This window comes from Leopardus geoffroyi, chromosome B1 (assembly GCF_018350155.1).
Source record: "Leopardus geoffroyi isolate Oge1 chromosome B1, O.geoffroyi_Oge1_pat1.0, whole genome shotgun sequence".
NCBI lineage: Eukaryota > Metazoa > Chordata > Mammalia > Carnivora > Felidae > Leopardus > Leopardus geoffroyi.
In genome coordinates, this window is record NC_059327.1 from 160,960,490 (window position 1) to 160,978,283 (window position 17,794).

General features: G+C 35.6%; 2 protein-coding genes and 1 long non-coding RNA gene across 15 annotated transcripts in view; 2 read left to right on the top strand and 1 right to left on the bottom strand.

Annotated features, from left to right (window-relative positions):
- The window catches only part of NMU (neuromedin U), a 121,671-nt gene extending 111,018 nt beyond the window's left edge, over positions 1 to 10,653 (top strand). For 4 of the 12 annotated variants that reach the window (XM_045474008.1, XM_045474006.1, XM_045474009.1 and 1 more), the window contains 5 exons: positions 985 to 1,059; positions 1,795 to 1,846; positions 5,109 to 5,162; positions 6,483 to 6,522; positions 10,515 to 10,653. In XM_045474008.1, coding sequence (XP_045329964.1) covers positions 985 to 1,059; positions 1,795 to 1,846; positions 5,109 to 5,162; positions 6,483 to 6,522; positions 10,515 to 10,617 — 324 coding nt within the window. In that variant the 3' untranslated portion in view covers positions 10,618 to 10,653. Of the gene's footprint in view, positions 1 to 873; positions 1,060 to 1,794; positions 1,847 to 5,108; positions 5,163 to 6,482; positions 6,523 to 10,514 lie in introns of those variants that run through there. The other 8 variants (XM_045474010.1, XM_045474011.1, XM_045474014.1 and 5 more) reach the window with 8 other exon arrangements.
- Positions 307 to 17,794, bottom strand: part of LOC123595973 — a 29,426-nt gene continuing 11,938 nt past the window's right edge. The window contains exons 2-3 of the long non-coding RNA XR_006711456.1: positions 16,648 to 16,699; positions 307 to 1,023 (exon numbers count right to left, since the gene is read on the bottom strand). This is a non-coding gene — a long non-coding RNA (uncharacterized LOC123595973). The remainder of the gene's footprint in view (positions 1,024 to 16,647; positions 16,700 to 17,794) is intronic.
- The window catches only part of PDCL2 (phosducin like 2), a 36,501-nt gene continuing 31,350 nt past the window's right edge, over positions 12,644 to 17,794 (top strand). The window contains exon 1 of one of the 2 annotated variants that reach the window (XM_045474021.1): positions 12,644 to 12,809. In XM_045474021.1, the coding sequence (XP_045329977.1) occupies positions 12,804 to 12,809 (6 nt within the window). In that variant the 5' untranslated portion in view covers positions 12,644 to 12,803. The remainder of the gene's footprint in view (positions 12,810 to 17,794) is intronic. The other variant, XM_045474020.1, reaches the window with a different exon arrangement.

Genomic DNA, 17,794 nt, shown 5'->3' on the forward strand with positions numbered 1-17,794 from the left:
GCAGTTTTAGTAGTAGCTTTTCTTTTTATATGAATGGATTTTAAAAATGCTATTCTGGTGTTTTAATCTAGAGTGCTTAATAATAATTGTTTGACTATAAGTATTCCTTCTGTGATTGTGACTCACTATCATGGACCAATTTAGGGAATGAGGAGCTGTGGAAAGATAACTGTAATATAAACTCAGTTTTAAATATCATATGGAATATTCTTATGTATGAGGAGTTGAAAGTTAGGTTATACTGGCTTTAGGCCAAATACAGATTGAATTGATTAACAAATAACCATTATATAGGGTTTAAAGTAATCCATTTGAAAAATGAATTTAATATTTGTGAGAAGGTTCAATTCAAGCCATGCCCTTAAAATGAAACTGTTTCAGGTAACTACATGTCTTGGATGTACTTTCATTTTCTTCCACTTGGCATCTTTACATTTTGAGAAAATGTATCTTAGTCACATTTTTCACTCTCGATGACACATTTGTCACCTTTTGTGTCCCCTGTTGTCTTGTTCCGTATGTTCACTTTTAAACAAAATATATATTTTGTAAAGGAGATGACCAGATGTGTGTACAGGAGAATCTTCCAGATACATATTTTCATAGTGGAAAACTGATTCTCACAGAGTAGGTTTCCTCTGTCCAAATCATTTTTGCGTGAAGTCTGGAAGCAGGCAGACTCTGAGAATTGCAGGTGGATGGTCTCCTTGCTGGCAGCTGGTGATGGAGCTGACGCCCTAAGAACAGTGTTCTTCAACGTAGCATAGAGCTACCATATTTCATTCAGTGTCTTAGCTTACTCTCCAGGTTCTTTGAAGTGCTCTCCAAGGGCTGTATTACCTAACACCTTTCTCGTTCTTTTTTGGTCTGGAGCAAGTACAGTGGGTAAAAGCAAAACCAAAACCAAACAAGTAGGAAACCGTCTTTATGCTCAATGCCGAGAAGCTTTTGTGCTCATCATGTGTGTGTGTTCGTGTCTCTCAGTCGTCTGTCGTGCATCCGTTACTGCAGCTTGTTCCTCACCTGCATGAGAGAAGAACGAAGAGATTCAGACTGGACGTACGTAACACAGACCGCATGCTTAACTTGCCGCTCTTTGTGGAACCAGTAATTCCCAGTCGTGGTGGTTTGTAAGGTCCTCCTTTTCAGGCTAAGCCCAACATAAACACCCAGTTGGCCTCTGGAAGAGCATCTGTTGGCAGAACCGTTTTCACTCAGGAAGAAGAGAACTGTTCCCCCTCCCCATGTTATGTCCCTTTGGGTTCAAGCTGGGGGCCAATGAGGAAAACTGGGGTTAGATTCCCTTCCGGGGCTGTGACCCTCCCAGGGAGGAGACCTATTCTTGGTTGAAGGGAGGACACAGCAGCGTGCCTAGTCGCTAGGTAGGAAATAGGAGAAAAGATGAAGGACAATTCATTGCCCTCCATGTGCGGTTGGCAACTGGCTAGGAGAGTAAGCTTTCTATCCAAGTCTTAAAATGTTAGGAAGAGTAAGGCTCGTGAAGTAAATATATCAGAAATTAAATGTAAGCACTTTGGTTTTTCAAATTAAAAATATGGCCCAAATACAGTATCTATGTTTAAGATGAATACAACTGACTTTTAACACATTTTTAACCAGAAATTGTGGCATTTTTATTGTCATTGAAAAGGAATCCTAACTCTCTTGATGATAAAAGTTTCTAGGTATTATTTTAAGTGATGCCTTACTTTGTTGTGATGCATTACAGTTTTAAGTCTTATATTACCTCAGTTTATTCTTTTCGCAACTCTGTTAATACACAACTGTCCCCAGTTTACTAAAGGGGAAACAACTCAGAATAAAGATCTTTCCCAAGACAATGCTAGTAAGTGAGTTTAGAGATTACAGCAGAGCTTTCTGTCTCCTGGTCTAGGCAAATATTTTTTTTCATTATGCCGTTCTTTTTATTGTCTAATCTTGGATACTTCTGTTTTTGTTTTTTTTTTTTAAGATTTTATTTTAGGGGCACCTGGGTGGCTCAGTCGGTTAAATGTCTGACTTCAGCTTAGGCCATGATCTTGTGATTTGTGAATTTGAGATCCGCGTCTGGCTCTTACTGTCAGCGCTGAGCCTGCTTTGGATCCTCTGTCTCCCTCTCTCTTTGTCCCTCCCTCTCTCTCTCTCTGTGTCTCTCAAAAATAAATAAACATTAAAAAAATTATTAGAAAAATAAAAGACCTTATTTTTAAGTAATGTCTACACCCAACATGGAACTCAAACTTGCAACCCCACAATCAACAATCAAAATGCTCTTTTGACAGGGCCAGCCAGGCACCCCAGATACATCTATTATTTTATTGTTAGGTTTTCCCTTAATTTAAGTATCATGTTAATTTTATTCTTAAAATCCTACCAAAAGTCTTCAAATACTTTTAAAAATGCATATGGTTTAGGCAAAGAAATTCCTCAAAATTTATTTTTATGGTCACTACTTCCCTCCTAAATTTTCACATTCTTAAACTAAGCTTCCATCAAGGAAGACAATGTCTGTTGTCAATTTGAATAAGAAATGTCAGAGGAACTCCAGCCTCTTAAAATTTTGGGATTTCCAGTATGAAAAAAAAAATCTGTTGTCAACAAACTTTCTAGAAATAATACATGCTTTTTTGAATTAACTTTTACTTTCTGAAGACTTTGCTTGACTTATGAATAGTGTAAGATTCCAATTTAAAGATCCAGTTTCTTAAAGTACACCAGCAAATTATTAGTTTACTATATTGCTTCAGTGTCATTGTTTACCAAAGCTAAACACTCAGTACTGTGGCCAATTAGGTACTTTGTCTGAATGTTCCACGTTGAGTGAGATTCTATTTCCAGAAAACTAGCTGCATAAGTGACCTCTTAACTTAGCAGAATATCCTGTTGGACAAATCACCCCTGAAAGTATTTTGCAACAAGCCAAGTTTCACAGGAACCGATGAAAGAAAAGAGTGTAAGACATGAATAGAAAAAAAAATTACAGTAGGGTGTCAGCTTTCTGGGCCTATATCACCTAATTTTAAAACAGATTTTTGGTAGTGAAATGTTTTGTGTTCTTAAAGAAAATGAGTTTTCAGATCTTAGTGTATTCAAACACTTTTCTTAAATGTTCTTTGCTAGACATCCTCACTTCCAAACCTACATCTTTTTTATCCCTACTTCCCAAATTCTTTTATATGCAGTTCTATCTCTAAATAATAAGACTAAAAAGACCTGTGTGTTTGGGCTTGAGGATTTTAAATTTTGCCACTATTTAAGTTACATTTTTCCCTGCCTTTTTTTTTCTTATATAATATATATATATATATTTCTAATATGTAGAATATAGAAATATATATAGATATGTATATCTATATAGAATCTTGTATGGAATATAATATGTCTTATATAGAATATATAAATATATATATTTTTAATATATATAACTTTTCTTATATAAACATATAAATATATAGTTTCTATGTGAACATTTAAAAAATAAAGTTTCTTCATTTAGTATTTCTGAGAGAGAGAGAGAGAGAGAATGCACAAGAGGAGTAGGGGCAGAGAGAGGGAGACATAGAATTGGGAAGCAGGCTCCAGGCTTTGAGCTGTAGCACAGAGCCTGATGGGGGCTCGAACTCACGAACTACAAGTTCATGACCTGAGCTAAAGTCGGTGGCTTAACCGACTGAGCCACCCAGGTGCCCCTCTATAAGTGTATTTTAAATATTAAGTAATTTGGAGAGTTTATAGTCAGGATGAGAATTAGATACAAAATATTGAGAATTTAAGATATATTTGTTGTAAAGCAAGTATTTCAGAATTTATTTTTATTTTCTTTTAAGTTTATTGATTTATTTGAATAATCTCTACACCCAGCGTAGGGCTCGAACTCATGACCCCAAGATCAAGGGTCACATTCTCTTCTGACTGAGCCATCCAGGTACCCCAAATCAATAAGGGATTTCAGAATATTAATAGATGTCAGGGCTGTTTCTTAGAATTTAAATATATGATTATACTTATATTACAGAATAATTTTAAAAGGTCTTGATGACAGATTTCATAGTGATTGCCATCCTGACACTTTTATAATAAGTTGTTGAAAATAGGAAGCTATAATAGCCAATCTTATGAAAACCATAAAATGTTAAATATTTTTGCCATTGTTTACAATGCAATTAAAAATTTTTTTTAATGTTTATTTATTTTTGAGACAGAGAGACAGAGCTTGAGCGGGGGAGGGGCAGAGAGAGAGGGAGACATAGAATCTGAAGCAGGCTCTAGGCTCTGAGCTGTCAGCACAGAGCCGGGTACAGAGCTCGAACTTGTGAAACGGGAGATCATGACCGGAGCTGAAGTCGGCCGCCCCTAAAAATGAAGTGTTTTAAGAAAAGAAGTACTTCAAAATATACCCATTTTGAATAATTGGTTTGTTTCCATTTGGTATTTTTTTCATTATAATATCTGTGAATATGTTATATTGGGAAAATCTCTACTCAAGTCTCATTGAATAAATATAGTTTACCAAAGTTGTCCCTCAATTTTAATTTCAATTCCTTATAGAAATATAGTGCATTTTAGCTCTGACACAATTCCATTTTATATTTTCCCTGTTCAAGTGTTAGCACATACAGTATGTATTTTAAAGGAAATATTTCATTCAAACAAAATTAAATATAGTTAATTATCTATGAACTGTCATTTCTCATTCTACTTACCGATGAATATACATACAACTGATGAACTACCTAAAAGCTGTTATGTTGATAAGGAAATTATTTTATTAGTTATTTAAAAAAATTTTTTAAAGTAAACTCTATTCCCAACATGGGGCTCAAACTCATGACCCTGAGATCAAGAGTGGCACGTTCTACCAATTGAGCTAGCCACCCCTAGGAAATTATCTTAAAATATAACATCCTGGCGATTTTGCTAGTTGAAAATTCTTCAGGTATACATACAAAGATTACTTATTGGTATGAATTATGTACTCAAGCCCTTGATTCCCTCTTTGTTTAATTATGATCGTTGAAAATACCTTTGAGCTTCACTATACTCTCAAGAAGAATTTTCACTTATTTTTACTGTTAGTTAATTTGTAATGCCTTCATTTTCTCTTCCAGGAAGAATTCCAAGGTCCTTTTGCAAGCCAAGTTCGGAGTCAGTTTTTATTCAGGGTATGCAAATACTGTATTTAAAAAAAAATCATTCAATATTAAAATTGAAAAACACCCTGTGCATTTATTTACACTAAGTTGAAGTTTGTTTATAGATATCTGACATCAGGTATTATAGTCTGAGGTTAACTTCTTCCACCACCGTATTGTTTTAATGTTATGGTATCTCTGATCTTTTCTTTAATCCACTCCGCATGTTTGTAAATACCCCAAATTTCACCCATTAAACAGTTTAGTTCTATAAAATTTTGTGTGCAGAAAATGAGTATCTTAAAGATGCATTATTCCTTAAGTTCCAAAGAAATATTTACTAAATATTTGATTCAGGAGATACTGGAAGAATTATGACTATTTCCATGTTTTTAAAAGTAAAACAATCAACTATACTAGAGGTTGTAAGTAGAAAAGTTTTGTAATTGCATTTAGTGTTTTGTATGTCCAAATTGTCTGTGAAATGTGAGTTTCTTTCTAAGTAGTTACACTTGCCAAAAAAATGTTTGTATCCTTACTACATTACCAGAGATTTTTTTTTATTCATTTATTTAGCAACTATTTTTTGAATTTCTACTGGGTGCTGGGCAATGTTCCAAAGGTTAGAAGTATGCAGATAGATAGGATTCCATTCTTATACTCTAAGAGTTTACAGCTTAATACAGGAAACTGATAAATAAACAAATACAAATTACTATGTTAAATGCACCTTCAATTCAGGGGCTGTGGGTTCTTTTTCTTTTCTTTCATATCCTTTTCTTTTCTTTTCTTTTCTTTTCTTTTCTTTTCTTTTTTAATCAATTAATTTGTTTTGAGAGAGAGAGAGACAGAGCCAGAGACAGAGAAAGGGAGAGACAATCCCAAGAAGGCTCTGTGCTGTCAGTGTAGAGACCGGCTCAGGGTTCAAACTCACTAACCATGCCTTGAGATCATGACCTGAGCCAACATCAAGAGTTGGATGCTTAACCTACTGAGCCCACAGGTGCCCACAGGGCTGTGGTTTCTAAAAGAAATGCACTTGACCCAGGTCAGAGAGTGGAGGAGGTACAGAGAAGGTTTTAAGAGCTGAATTTGAAGAATCAACATGAATTAACTAATGAAATAATTAACTAAGGAATTTCAACTTTATTATTAAGTTAAGAAGAGCTATATGGTAAGATTTGCATTTTGGAAACGAACTCTAACAATGAAGTGGAGAACAGATGGAAAGATGAGCAAACTAGATAAAAGAAGAAATAATAATACCGGTCGAAATCATTACGTTGCTTTGTATGAAAATTAACTTCATTCCTTAGTTTACTGATTTATTTCTAATTTATTATTTTCTAGCCACGCAATGGAAGAAGGTCAGAAGGTTACATTTAAAATGGTATGTGCTTCACAATTCAACCCAGTTTGAAAATTTCTGTCATTTTCAGATATTCACAAATTAAGCTTTGCTCAGTATGTTTCTATTACTTGATTGTGTGTGCACATAAACATTAATAATATTAATATTAATAATGCACATACCATTATAGGGGCCGTGGGGGCTTTATATGATGGAAAATGTCCGTATTTGAGGGACAGATGTGCTGCCATGTGTTCCTCAGACTGATGTGGGGAACAAAGGCAAAAGAAAAAGTTAAATTTCCTTACAACTTACAGCCCACTGACAAGTCCTTGAGACAGGCAGAGTGACCTTCTTCTAGGAACTCAACTGCCTCAATGTCAATACTTTGCTAAAGGCAAAAGAGAATCTTAGCTTAACATTAACCTCACTTCCAGGATCCTGTAAGTCTCCTTGAACATAAAAAAATTCCTTTAGAAATTTTCTTCATTTCTACCCCCTCCAGAAATATATGTTAGCGACCATACTCCAAGCATATGCCCCCCTGATATACATCTGAAGGGTCTCATGATTAAGGTTTTACTAGACAGTAATAAATGACCTCTTCCTAACAACAGCTAGCCCCTCAAGGTCCTGGAAATCTTGCTTCCAAATTCCTTAGAGACTTACGCTACCTCTAGCCCCCTCCCAATTTGAAAGTATATAATCAGCCACTCCTCACATCTGCAATGCAGCCTTTTCTGCTCACGGGTCCTGTCGGTGTTTGAATGAAACCCCCTTTTTTGCACAAAAGATGCCTCAAGAATTTTTTCCTGATCATTCCCCCCTGAACCCCAACATTTTCATATGAAGACTATACCACAATAGTCCTCACTGTTTCAGAGACATTGACCTTATCATCATTTTTTGGGCAAGTAATATGTCAGAGGTTGTCTCTTATTGTGATGATCAGTGTCCACCATAATGGGCCAGAACTTACAGACTGAATGCATTTCTGTCTTCCAAGTGACCTGTATTCAAAGATTCTTTATAAAAGCTGTAATTTACCATTTCTAGAGAACTAAGAAAACGTGGGAAGACATGAGAGCATGACTTCTACTTTGGGACTCAGTTTTCCACATCAATGTTGGAGATATAGTAGACATTTCATAGCTATTGGATAGCCCTACGTATTTAACAAATTTGTTAGTCCTAGTATCTTATTAGGCTGTGAATTTTGAAATTAAACCCAATGCAGGTTGATAAATTTACACCATGCAAATAAAAGTATATTCTATTAACTTTATATAATCTTAAATGAAGATTTTGTGCTTAGCATGTTTTTGCAAATATATTTTTCATATCACCATCTCAACCCTTAAATACATAGTTAGCTTAAGAATATTAAATTTCTTAATACTTTCTCATGAAAACAAAAATCAAAATGTAGTATTTCTAACTAATGAAGATAATACCAAAAAATTTACAATATCTAGAAAATAAAGAGATAATAAAAACACTGCACGTTAAAACTTATGGGGCTCTGCCAAAGCCATATTCAGTAGAAAATACAAGGCTTTAAATACTGTCAAGCAAGAAAGAATGAGTGAATTAAGGATTTACTTTAAAAAGTTAAAAAAGAACAACAAGGTGAACCTCAGGAGAGCAAAAGGAAGAAAATTATAAAATGAAAAATGAAATTAATAAATTATAAAATAGTAAAACAGAAATTTGGTAAAGCAAAATCTGATTATTTGCAAAAAATAAAATAAAATAAACTAGCCTAACTGGCCCACCGTAATCAAGAAAAAAAAGGAGAAACCATAAACATGCAAAAATACAAATGAAAGTAAGGAAATTAAAACAGATATAGAAGAAATGGAAACCATAAGAGAGTACTTTGCAAATCTTGCGCCTACCCATTTGAAAACCTGAATAAAATGGAGGATTGTCTGGTAAGGTAGATACTACCAAAATTGTCTTCAGAAGAAAGAAAAAAAATCTGAACAGACTAATGGCCATTGGAAAAAATTGAAAACATTATCTAGAAGCTCCCTGCTCAAAAGTACTAGACCAACGGATTTTGAACTTTTACAGCTCAGCGATGAAAGAAAATCTCAAAATATTTTTTATGAAGCCAGCAAATACTAATACCAAAACCTTATAAAAGTAGTATATAAAAAGAAACTATAGGTCAATCCTATTTATAAATATCAATGCAAAAATGTTAAAGAAATACTAGTAAATTGTATTCAGCCGTATATTTTAAAAATTATATAACTCCAAAAAACTGAAGTTTGTTCCAACAACTCAGGATGGTTCAACATCAGGAATTCTTTTACAATATGTTCACCATTAGAAGAAAAATTATTTAATCATCTCAAAATTCCACATCAATTTCTGATGTTTTATTTTATTTTTTCCATTTTTTTTTTTTTAATTTTAGAGAGATGGAGAGAGAGAGCTCGTGCACAAGCTGGGAGAGAACAGAGAGAGAGAGAGAGAGAGAGAGAGAGAGAGAGAGAGAGAATCTTAAGCAGGCTTCACGCTTAACATGGAGCACAATCCCACAACCCTGGGATCATAACCTGAGCCAAAATCAAGAGTCAGACGCTCAACCAACTGAGCCATTCAGGCGTTCCCAATTTCTGATGTTTTAAAAGAACATCTTCTAGAAAGAGATGAATCTTTATTAACATTATTTATATAATGGTCTCAAAGTCAGTAGCAGTCTTGATAGTAAAACACTTTGAAGAATTTCTATTGAAATGTCAGGAACAAAACAGGGATGCTCTGTTACCTCTTATTTAATGTAGTTCTTATGCATTAGCCAATTCAGTACATAAGAAAGAAATAAAAGAGACAAATATTGAAAAAGTGAAGAAAATTTTAATGTGCTCATGGGGCAAAATTAGGAACTTAAATTTTTGGACTATATTTGGCATTAATTCCTATTTTAGCAAAGGCCTGTTATATTCACATCAGAAATATGAGCAAATATATTCTTTAAAAACATTTTTTTAAGGTTTATTTATTTTTGAGAGAGAGAGAGAGAGAGAGAGAGAGTATTTGTGTGTGAGCAGGGGAGGGGCAGAGAGAGAAAGGAAGGCACAGAATCTGAAGCAGGCTCCAGGCTCTGAGCTGTCAGCACAGAGCCTGACATGGGGCTCGAACTCAGAACTATAAGATCATGACCTGAGCTGAAGTCAGATGCTTAACCGACTGAGCCACCCAGGTGCCCCTGAGCAAATATATTCTTAATTTTTTATTTTTTTAAGGAGCTAAGACCAAAGGGTCAATGGAAAAGAAGCTATGCTTTATAATATTACAAAGATAGAGATATTTGCAAAATGTGGACAAAAAATAGTTTAATACTAATTGAAAAAAATGTCTGTGATTGTTAACACCAAACCAAGTGGTAGAGTCTTCACAAATGTGAAATGGAAATTAATCCATGATTTGGTTAATTTAGTTAAAAATTCTCTCTGAATTTGACAAAAATTGCTTTATTTGGATTGTTTTCAAGATTAGGGTTTACACAGACTAACTTAAGATTTCGTTGTATTTTGTCATAAACAGCTCAATAATCATTTTTTGTTTTTTTTTCATCTGATTATCTGAGATCTTTCTCTGTCTTGATGACTTCTATTTACTTAGAAAATGGTTAGACATTTAAAAAAATGGTTAGGCATAAAATGGGATTTGATTTAATTGCACATACAAAAGGAAATAAATGAGGAATAATTGTGCAAATTTTAAAATATTTTATTCTTAGATCTTACTGGCATCAATGAGCTTTAGAAAACCACTTTTATATAGTTAAATACTGCATAAAGTTTTGGGAAATACAGACACATAGAACGAGTGTTCTATCAGAGAGAGATTAATAACTAAAACTATACAGACTGAAGAATAGCTGAGAAATGGCCCTGATGTCAATTTTATCATACATGAAGAAATATTTATAGAAATGTCTGTATGCTAACATTGCCTACCCTCCTTCTCAGACTCATTTATACTTGACTCTAAACTTAATTTTTGTTTTTATACAGGACCAACAATTTTCCACAGAAGCAGCAAAATGTTGACATTTTGTTTTCTTCTCAAAAACAATCCTTGCTAAACTTACTGTATTTGACAATCCCTGTGTTGTAAACATTCTCAATAAAAGTTGGTTGAGATTATAAAATGTTTGATTTGTCAAAAATTTTAAAAACATCTTAAAATATTTTTTTCTTAGATAATAAAGCTGTACATAATGATGTTCCTTAGATCCCTGCAGCTTTTGACAGTACAGTTGACCCTTGAACAACATGGGTTTGAATTGCAAGGTCCACTTATACAAGGACTTTTTCAAAAAATACAGTACAGTAATGTAAATGTATTTTCTCTTATTATTTTGTTAATAACACTTTCTTTTCTGTAGTTCACTTTATTGTAAGAACACAGCATATATTACATATAACATACAAAATATCTGTTAATCGATTATGTTATTGGTAAGGCATCTGGTCAACAGTAGGCTATTAGTAGTTAAGTTTGGGGAGGGTCAAAAGTTGTGCTAGGATTTTGATGCATGGGAGGACCCTCCTAACCCCTGTGTTATTCAGAGTCAACTGTACTGATACACATGCTCTTTTGTTATTTTTATTAAAGGCACTCAGAAGAGAGCTGACTTTTAATGAGCTGTTTTAGTTTATCCTATTTGGATTTCATCAGTGACAAAGTCACCAACTCTTATAATACCATAGTGTCCAGTAACTTACTCTCTTAGAATGTGAATACCAACTAAAACTACACTAGTTGAAGTTGGCCATGATCCATCAAATAGTCCAATAAGCAAGTTCTGATTTATCTGCTGTAAAATAAATATCTGATTACTACAAACATATCAGGGGGTTAGCTTTTTCTACCAACGAGTAGTGTTCAACTTATCTCAAAATAAGTCATTTCACTCTGCAACATCTGAAAGGCAACCAGTGTCATCCATTACCAGAAAGAAAACAGTGTCACCAGTAGAGGATCATGAACACACTTGGAAAACATTTTACATCAAATTAGTGCTTATTGGACACAGAATTAACCTCAGATGGATGTTGAGATTATTTCCATTCAGGTTCCCCTGGGTTTTTCCCTTCTCACTTCCCTCTTGGATAACCTCCTCCACCACAGAGCAGGCTGGCTGGTTAGAGGAGGGTGACTCTAGAATAGGGAGGATTAGTAACTCAACTAGCTAGGGTTTTGGATGGTCAAAATAAAACCAGTTGAATATTAATTTAAGCAGCGGTTCCTCAGGCCTCTCAGAAATACAGAGAGACTTAGGTTATTTACATTTTAGGGTTCCCAGGATATAAAGAAAAAGGAAGAAGAAGAAAAAATACCAAAACATGGTTACAAAAATTGTGGGACGTTCTACAATATTTTATATTTAACAAATAAATATTTTATATACAAACACAACAAAACATATAGGCTACCAGGAGTGTAGGATTTTCATTAAATATTAACTGGGTACTACAGGTGGAGCGGTCTAATAGTGAACCCGAGTTTAAAATTGTGTCACTAAAAACATTTTTTTCTTCTTTTCCAAATCCTACCAGTATATCTCTGTGACCGTGTATATAACCTTATTTGGTGATAATATCAAATATTTTCCTCACGTTCCTGGCAGCTACCAGTAAACATCCTTTTCTTAACCTAACCACCAAGAATCCACCTGTCTAGGCTTTCTACGTAAAGCCAGAACTCCTGTCTTCTAAGGCAGTGGGTTTTTAGATAGGGGTGGAGAACCATTTGAGAATCTGATGAAAGCTCTGGTCCTAAACGCCCAAGACCCCCAACACAAACCTACGCATACAACGAAATGATGCACAATTGGGGTCTGTGAGCTAGCGGTCCCCTAAAATCCATCCAAATATAGTCTATGGCCTCCTCTGAAGGGTTCTCTCCCCAGGATTTGGTTCTTTCTTCATGAAGACAGGACTCAGGAGTTGAAGGGTGCCAGAGGCTCTGAGACAACGTGCCGATTTGGTGGTGGTGGAAGGAGGGATGGGAGGAATATGAGCACCAGTACTAACAGGTAAGGCACCACTCAGTACACAGGCCCCAGGCAGGACCTGGTGCATTCTCACAGCCAGCCCCTAGGCCACGCCTCCACGTTGCCCGGCAACAGAGCCGCGCTGGGTGCACCAGCGAAGGAGGCCCTTGTTCTCCCCTCCCCCTCCTGCCCCTCTTCCGGGCGGTGGAAACCGCTAGGCCTTCGGTGGGCTCGCCTCCAACCTGAAGGAGACTTCGGGTGTCAGGAAGACACCGCCGCCACGTGACGAGCGAAGGGGAACACCATGCAGGTGGGCACGCAAAGGGGTCCCCGGCTAAACCTAGAGTGAGCACCAACGGGGAGGGAGGCCCACAGCGGGTGGATTCTAACGTTTGTTCGGGTAAGGGCTACCTTTTGTGTGCGTCTCTGTCAAGATTTGACCCCCAGGAGAATACCATTTCTCAACGCTCAAGACTTCTGTTTGTCTCTGGAAGAAGTTTTTGGAGTTGTTTGGGATTGATTTTTACGACTACATCCTGGAAATCTTAACTGCTGCACTATTTCTCACTTGAGAAATAGACCAGCAACTGTAGCCCAAGTGTAATTCAGTTTAAGTATTCAGCTCCGCTACCTTAAAAAAAGATCAGAACGGAAACCCAGGAGTTGCATCTGTCTCAAGAAAGACCAGCTGTCCCTGGAGTTTCTCCTACTTGATTGCAAAAAGCTCTGTTAGGCTTCCATTTATTCCTTAGAAGGCTGCTCCTCTAACGCTTCCTTATTAAACCGAAGCCTGTGCCTTTGTTTCTTCTTTTATCAGAGTAAAATTCTCACTTTCTGACTTTCAGAAACAGCTTCTTCCCACCTGCTCCCCCAAATTAAAACCACTGTAATTTCTCTTGTTTTGCATATTTTATTTTTATTTGCATATACTGTGTAAGTTATTAGAATATTTTGAACATAAATTACACATAATTTTTAATGAATAGTCCTTTTGTGTTAATAATAGATTCCTAGCAAATACATTTTATCCAATCTGTAAAAACGTGAATCTGTCTGGATTTATACCTGCTCTTCAAGAAATAAGCCAAAATATAATTGAGTGAAGTTAACAGCACGTTAACCTTTGTTCATTTATTCATCAATTTACTCGACATCCAGTTATTCAGTGTTTATGTTTAGTTCTGGACTTACTCTAAAAGAGCTTAGTATGGGGGAATAAGAGGGAGACAGATGTAACCATTTGTGGTATGATAAATGCCACAGTAGTTTTAACACAGAGATTGTGGTACCTATTTCTACTAGAAGAAATTTCATAGATAATTTCTAAAACTGAAGAAAAGAATAAATTAAAGAGCATTTACTGTTAAATCCCATTGTGATGAACTCCTAGATCAGTTAAGGAAGAGCAGAAAGGTATACATAAAACCATAAGAATGTGGTATCATGAATATCAAGAAAGGCCATTTTAACAAGAAAGGAATGAGACAGTCTCTCCAATTCTGCTTAAGAGATCAAATACAATGAAAATTCATTGAAATGGACAAGATGGTGCTTGTAGGTGACATTATCTAGAACACTTTTGGTAGTATTAGAAGCAAAAGCTAACTTTGGAGTGGGTTGAAGAGTTAATGGGAAGTGGGAGTGGTTATAGTTTATATAGACAATTGTTTCAAGAAGTTTAACTATGAAGGAGAAAAGAGAAGATGGTAGGGGATGTCAAGTACAGAGGGAGTTTTTTTAATAAGGTATTGCTGGAATTTTTGGTAATAGTGAGCTAGATTATTTGGACCAACTCTCCCTCTGCGTACAAGTAAAAATACTGGCTAACACGTAAAACATGTTTCCTTAAAAGCATCAAGGAGTAAGAAACTATGATAGTAGGATATGATGCTAAGAAACTATGAGACCAAAGTTGAAGAGAAACTGGAAAACCAGGTAAATGGATTTCCAGAACTCCAAAACCTCTTTTACCCTGAAGGCATTAGCAGTTTGTGTTTTGGTCCCGGGTGTAATCCACAGAGAAGGAACCAAAGGGGTATTGTCCACTAAAGTATGGAAGACTCATAGTATGAACAAGAGATAAACTCATGTTCAGGAGAATTCAGGGAAAGTTGTCTTGATGCTTAGTGAAACAGGGGAGAAAAAGAAAGGGAATAATACCTGTTCCCAAGAAGTTGTGGCCCAATACAGAAATCACATGGATTACAACCTAAATTATATTGTCTGGGTGGTCCAGCAAACCTCAAATTATGAATTTGATATATATTAGTCATATACGTATATACATACACACGTAAAAATACCTTAGTGTCTATAAATGACTAGAAGAAATAAAAACTCCTCTGTAGAGGAATATATCTTTATCTTAGACCTCGAACAATTCCCTCAGGTAAGTTCTCAAGGACAGCAAACCGAAATCAGTCAAAAGTAACCAAGCACACAAGGAAACAGGGCACCATGAACATGAACCAACAAAAACAGACCTGTAGAGACTTTTGTTATCAGAATGATCAGAAACGGGTTCCAAAACAATTATGATTATTAGTTTAAAAAAATAAAAGACTAGATTGAAATGATCTGCAGGACATAGTGAGCTTAAAATTTGATTAAGACATTTCTATACACTATAATGAATAATCCAAAAGAAAATTAAGAAAGCAATGGCCTGGATATTTGCATCGAAAAGAGTAAAATACTTAGGCATACATGTGACCAAGGAGGCAAAAGACTTGTACACTGAAAACTACAAAACATTGCTTAAATTAAAGAACACATAAGTAAAAAACATTCCATATTCTTGGATTGGAAGATTTAAATTGTTAATATGTCAATATTTCCCAAAACAATCTCCAGATTCAGTGTAATTCCTACCAAAATTCCAATGACATTTTTTGTAAAAACAGAAAAACACATCTTAAAATTCATATGAAATCGTAGGAGACCCAAAATAGCCCAAACAGTCTTTCAACAGATGAACAAAATTGGAGGACCCAATATCTGTTTTCAAAATATCGTAGCAGTATATGTGTATGTAAAGCAGCAGTAATCAAAACCATGTGGTATTGACAGACAGACAGACATATGAACCAATGGAATAGAATAGAGAGCCCAGAAAGAAACCCTCACATTTTGGTCAAACGACTTACAACAACAGTGCCAAAACCATTCAAGTGAAAGGCAAACTGGACATCCACATGCAAAAGAATGAAGTTGGGCTTCTAGCTCACATTATTAACAAAATTTAACTGAAAAAGGATCAAAGGACCCAGGGCCCAGGATAAGGGATTGCCAGGATCAGATCAACAGAAGCAGGATTCAGGGCTGAAGCAGCAAAGAGTTGAAGACATGGAAAGAATTTGAAGACATCCAGGTAGCAAGGAAGGGTTCTCCAAGGCCTGAAGACTAAAGCAACACACTGACCTTTGGTACAATGTAAGTTCAGGGTGAAACTTTCTCTATAAGCCTCTAAAGAGGCTTAAGAGGTTTAGTGACTAAGAAATAGTACTCCTGGTTGACAACAGAAGCAAACCCTTTTTGAAGGAAATTTTCAGTTTGACCCCAAAAGCACCCACATTTTAAAAGAAATATGATCTCAAAATAATCACATAAGAAGACTACTATGAATGTTAAACAAAGGCAAAAAAAAAAAACAACAGATTTAGATTTTTAAGGACTGCATAGTTTGCAATTGCCAAATACAAAATCCCTGTTATTGAAGTGTTCAAAGAAATAGAAAATGAGATTACAAAGATGAGTTTATATAGGAAACTATCAAGAATGAACAAACAGCCCAAGTGTCCATTAAGAAATGAATGAATAAAGAAGATGTGGTACACACACACACACACACACACACACACACACACACACACTGGAATATTATTCAGCCATAAAAAATGAAATATTGCCATTTGCAACAACATGGATGGATCAAGAGAGTATAATGCTAGGTGAAATAAGACAGAGAAAGGCAAATATCATATGATTTCACTAATATGTGGAACTTAGAGAAACAAATGAACTAAGAAAAAAAGAGATGAACCAAAAACCAAACTTTTAACTATAGAGAACGAACTGGTGGTTACCAAAGGGAAGGTTGTAGGGGGTGAATGGGTGAAGTAGGTGATGGGGATTAGGAGGATACTTACCACAATGAGGACTGAGTAATATGTAGAACTGTTGAATCACTGTATTGTACACCTGAAATTAATATAACACTGTATGTTAACTATACTGGCATTAAATTTTTAAATAAATGAATAAATAAATACTTCGATGAAAATACCAAAAAAAATGACAGATAAAGGAATAGAAAGGAACTTTTAGAAATGGAGTAAAGCTGAAGTAAAAAGCTGAATGGACCTCTTAATTTCTTTGCTGAATACTAAACTAAAATTGTTTCTAAATTTTGCTATTATGAATACTGCTGTGGTGAACATCAGAACAGGAATTAAAAAAAACTGTGTTTTATATATAGAGAGAGCATGTACAGATGGGGGAAATGGATAGTGGGAGAGAGAGAATTTTAAGCAGGCTCCATGCTCAGCGTAGAGCATGACATGGAGCTTGATCCCATGACCTGAGCTTCAATCGAGAGTCAGAAGCTCAACCAACTGAGCCACCCAACCACCCCTAGAACAGGGGTATTTTTTTACATTTTTGATTATTTTTTAATAAAGATTTCTAGAAGCTAAGAAAAAAATATAAAAGCCCTTGAATGGATAGGTATATTAGTTTTCTATTACAATGTAGCTAAATAGCCCTGAATTTAGCAGCTTAAAACAACAAATATTTATTATCTCATAGTTTCTGGGGGTCAGAAATTTGTGAGTGGCTTAGTCAGGTGGCTCTGGCTCAAAGAGTAAATGAGAGTACAATTCAGACATCAGCTAGGGCTGCAGTATCTGCTTCCAACATGACTCACTCACATGACTGTTGGCAGGAGGCCTTGGTTTCCCACCACTTGGACTTCTCTTTTTTTTTTTTTTTAATTTTTTTTTAACGTTTATTTATTTTTGAGACAGAGAGAGACAGAGCATGAACGGGGGAGGGTCAGAGAAAGAGGGAGACACAGAATCTGAAACAGGCTCCAGGCTCTGAACTGTCAGCACAGAGCCCAGAGCGGGGCTCGAACTCATGGACCGCAAGATCATGACCTGAGCCAAAGTTGGACGCTTAACCGACTGAGTCACCCAGGCGCCCCCACTTGGACTTTTCAATACAGCTTTTTCATGGAATGAATTGTGTCTCTCCAAAATTCATATGTTGAGACCCTAACCCCAAATGTGACTATAT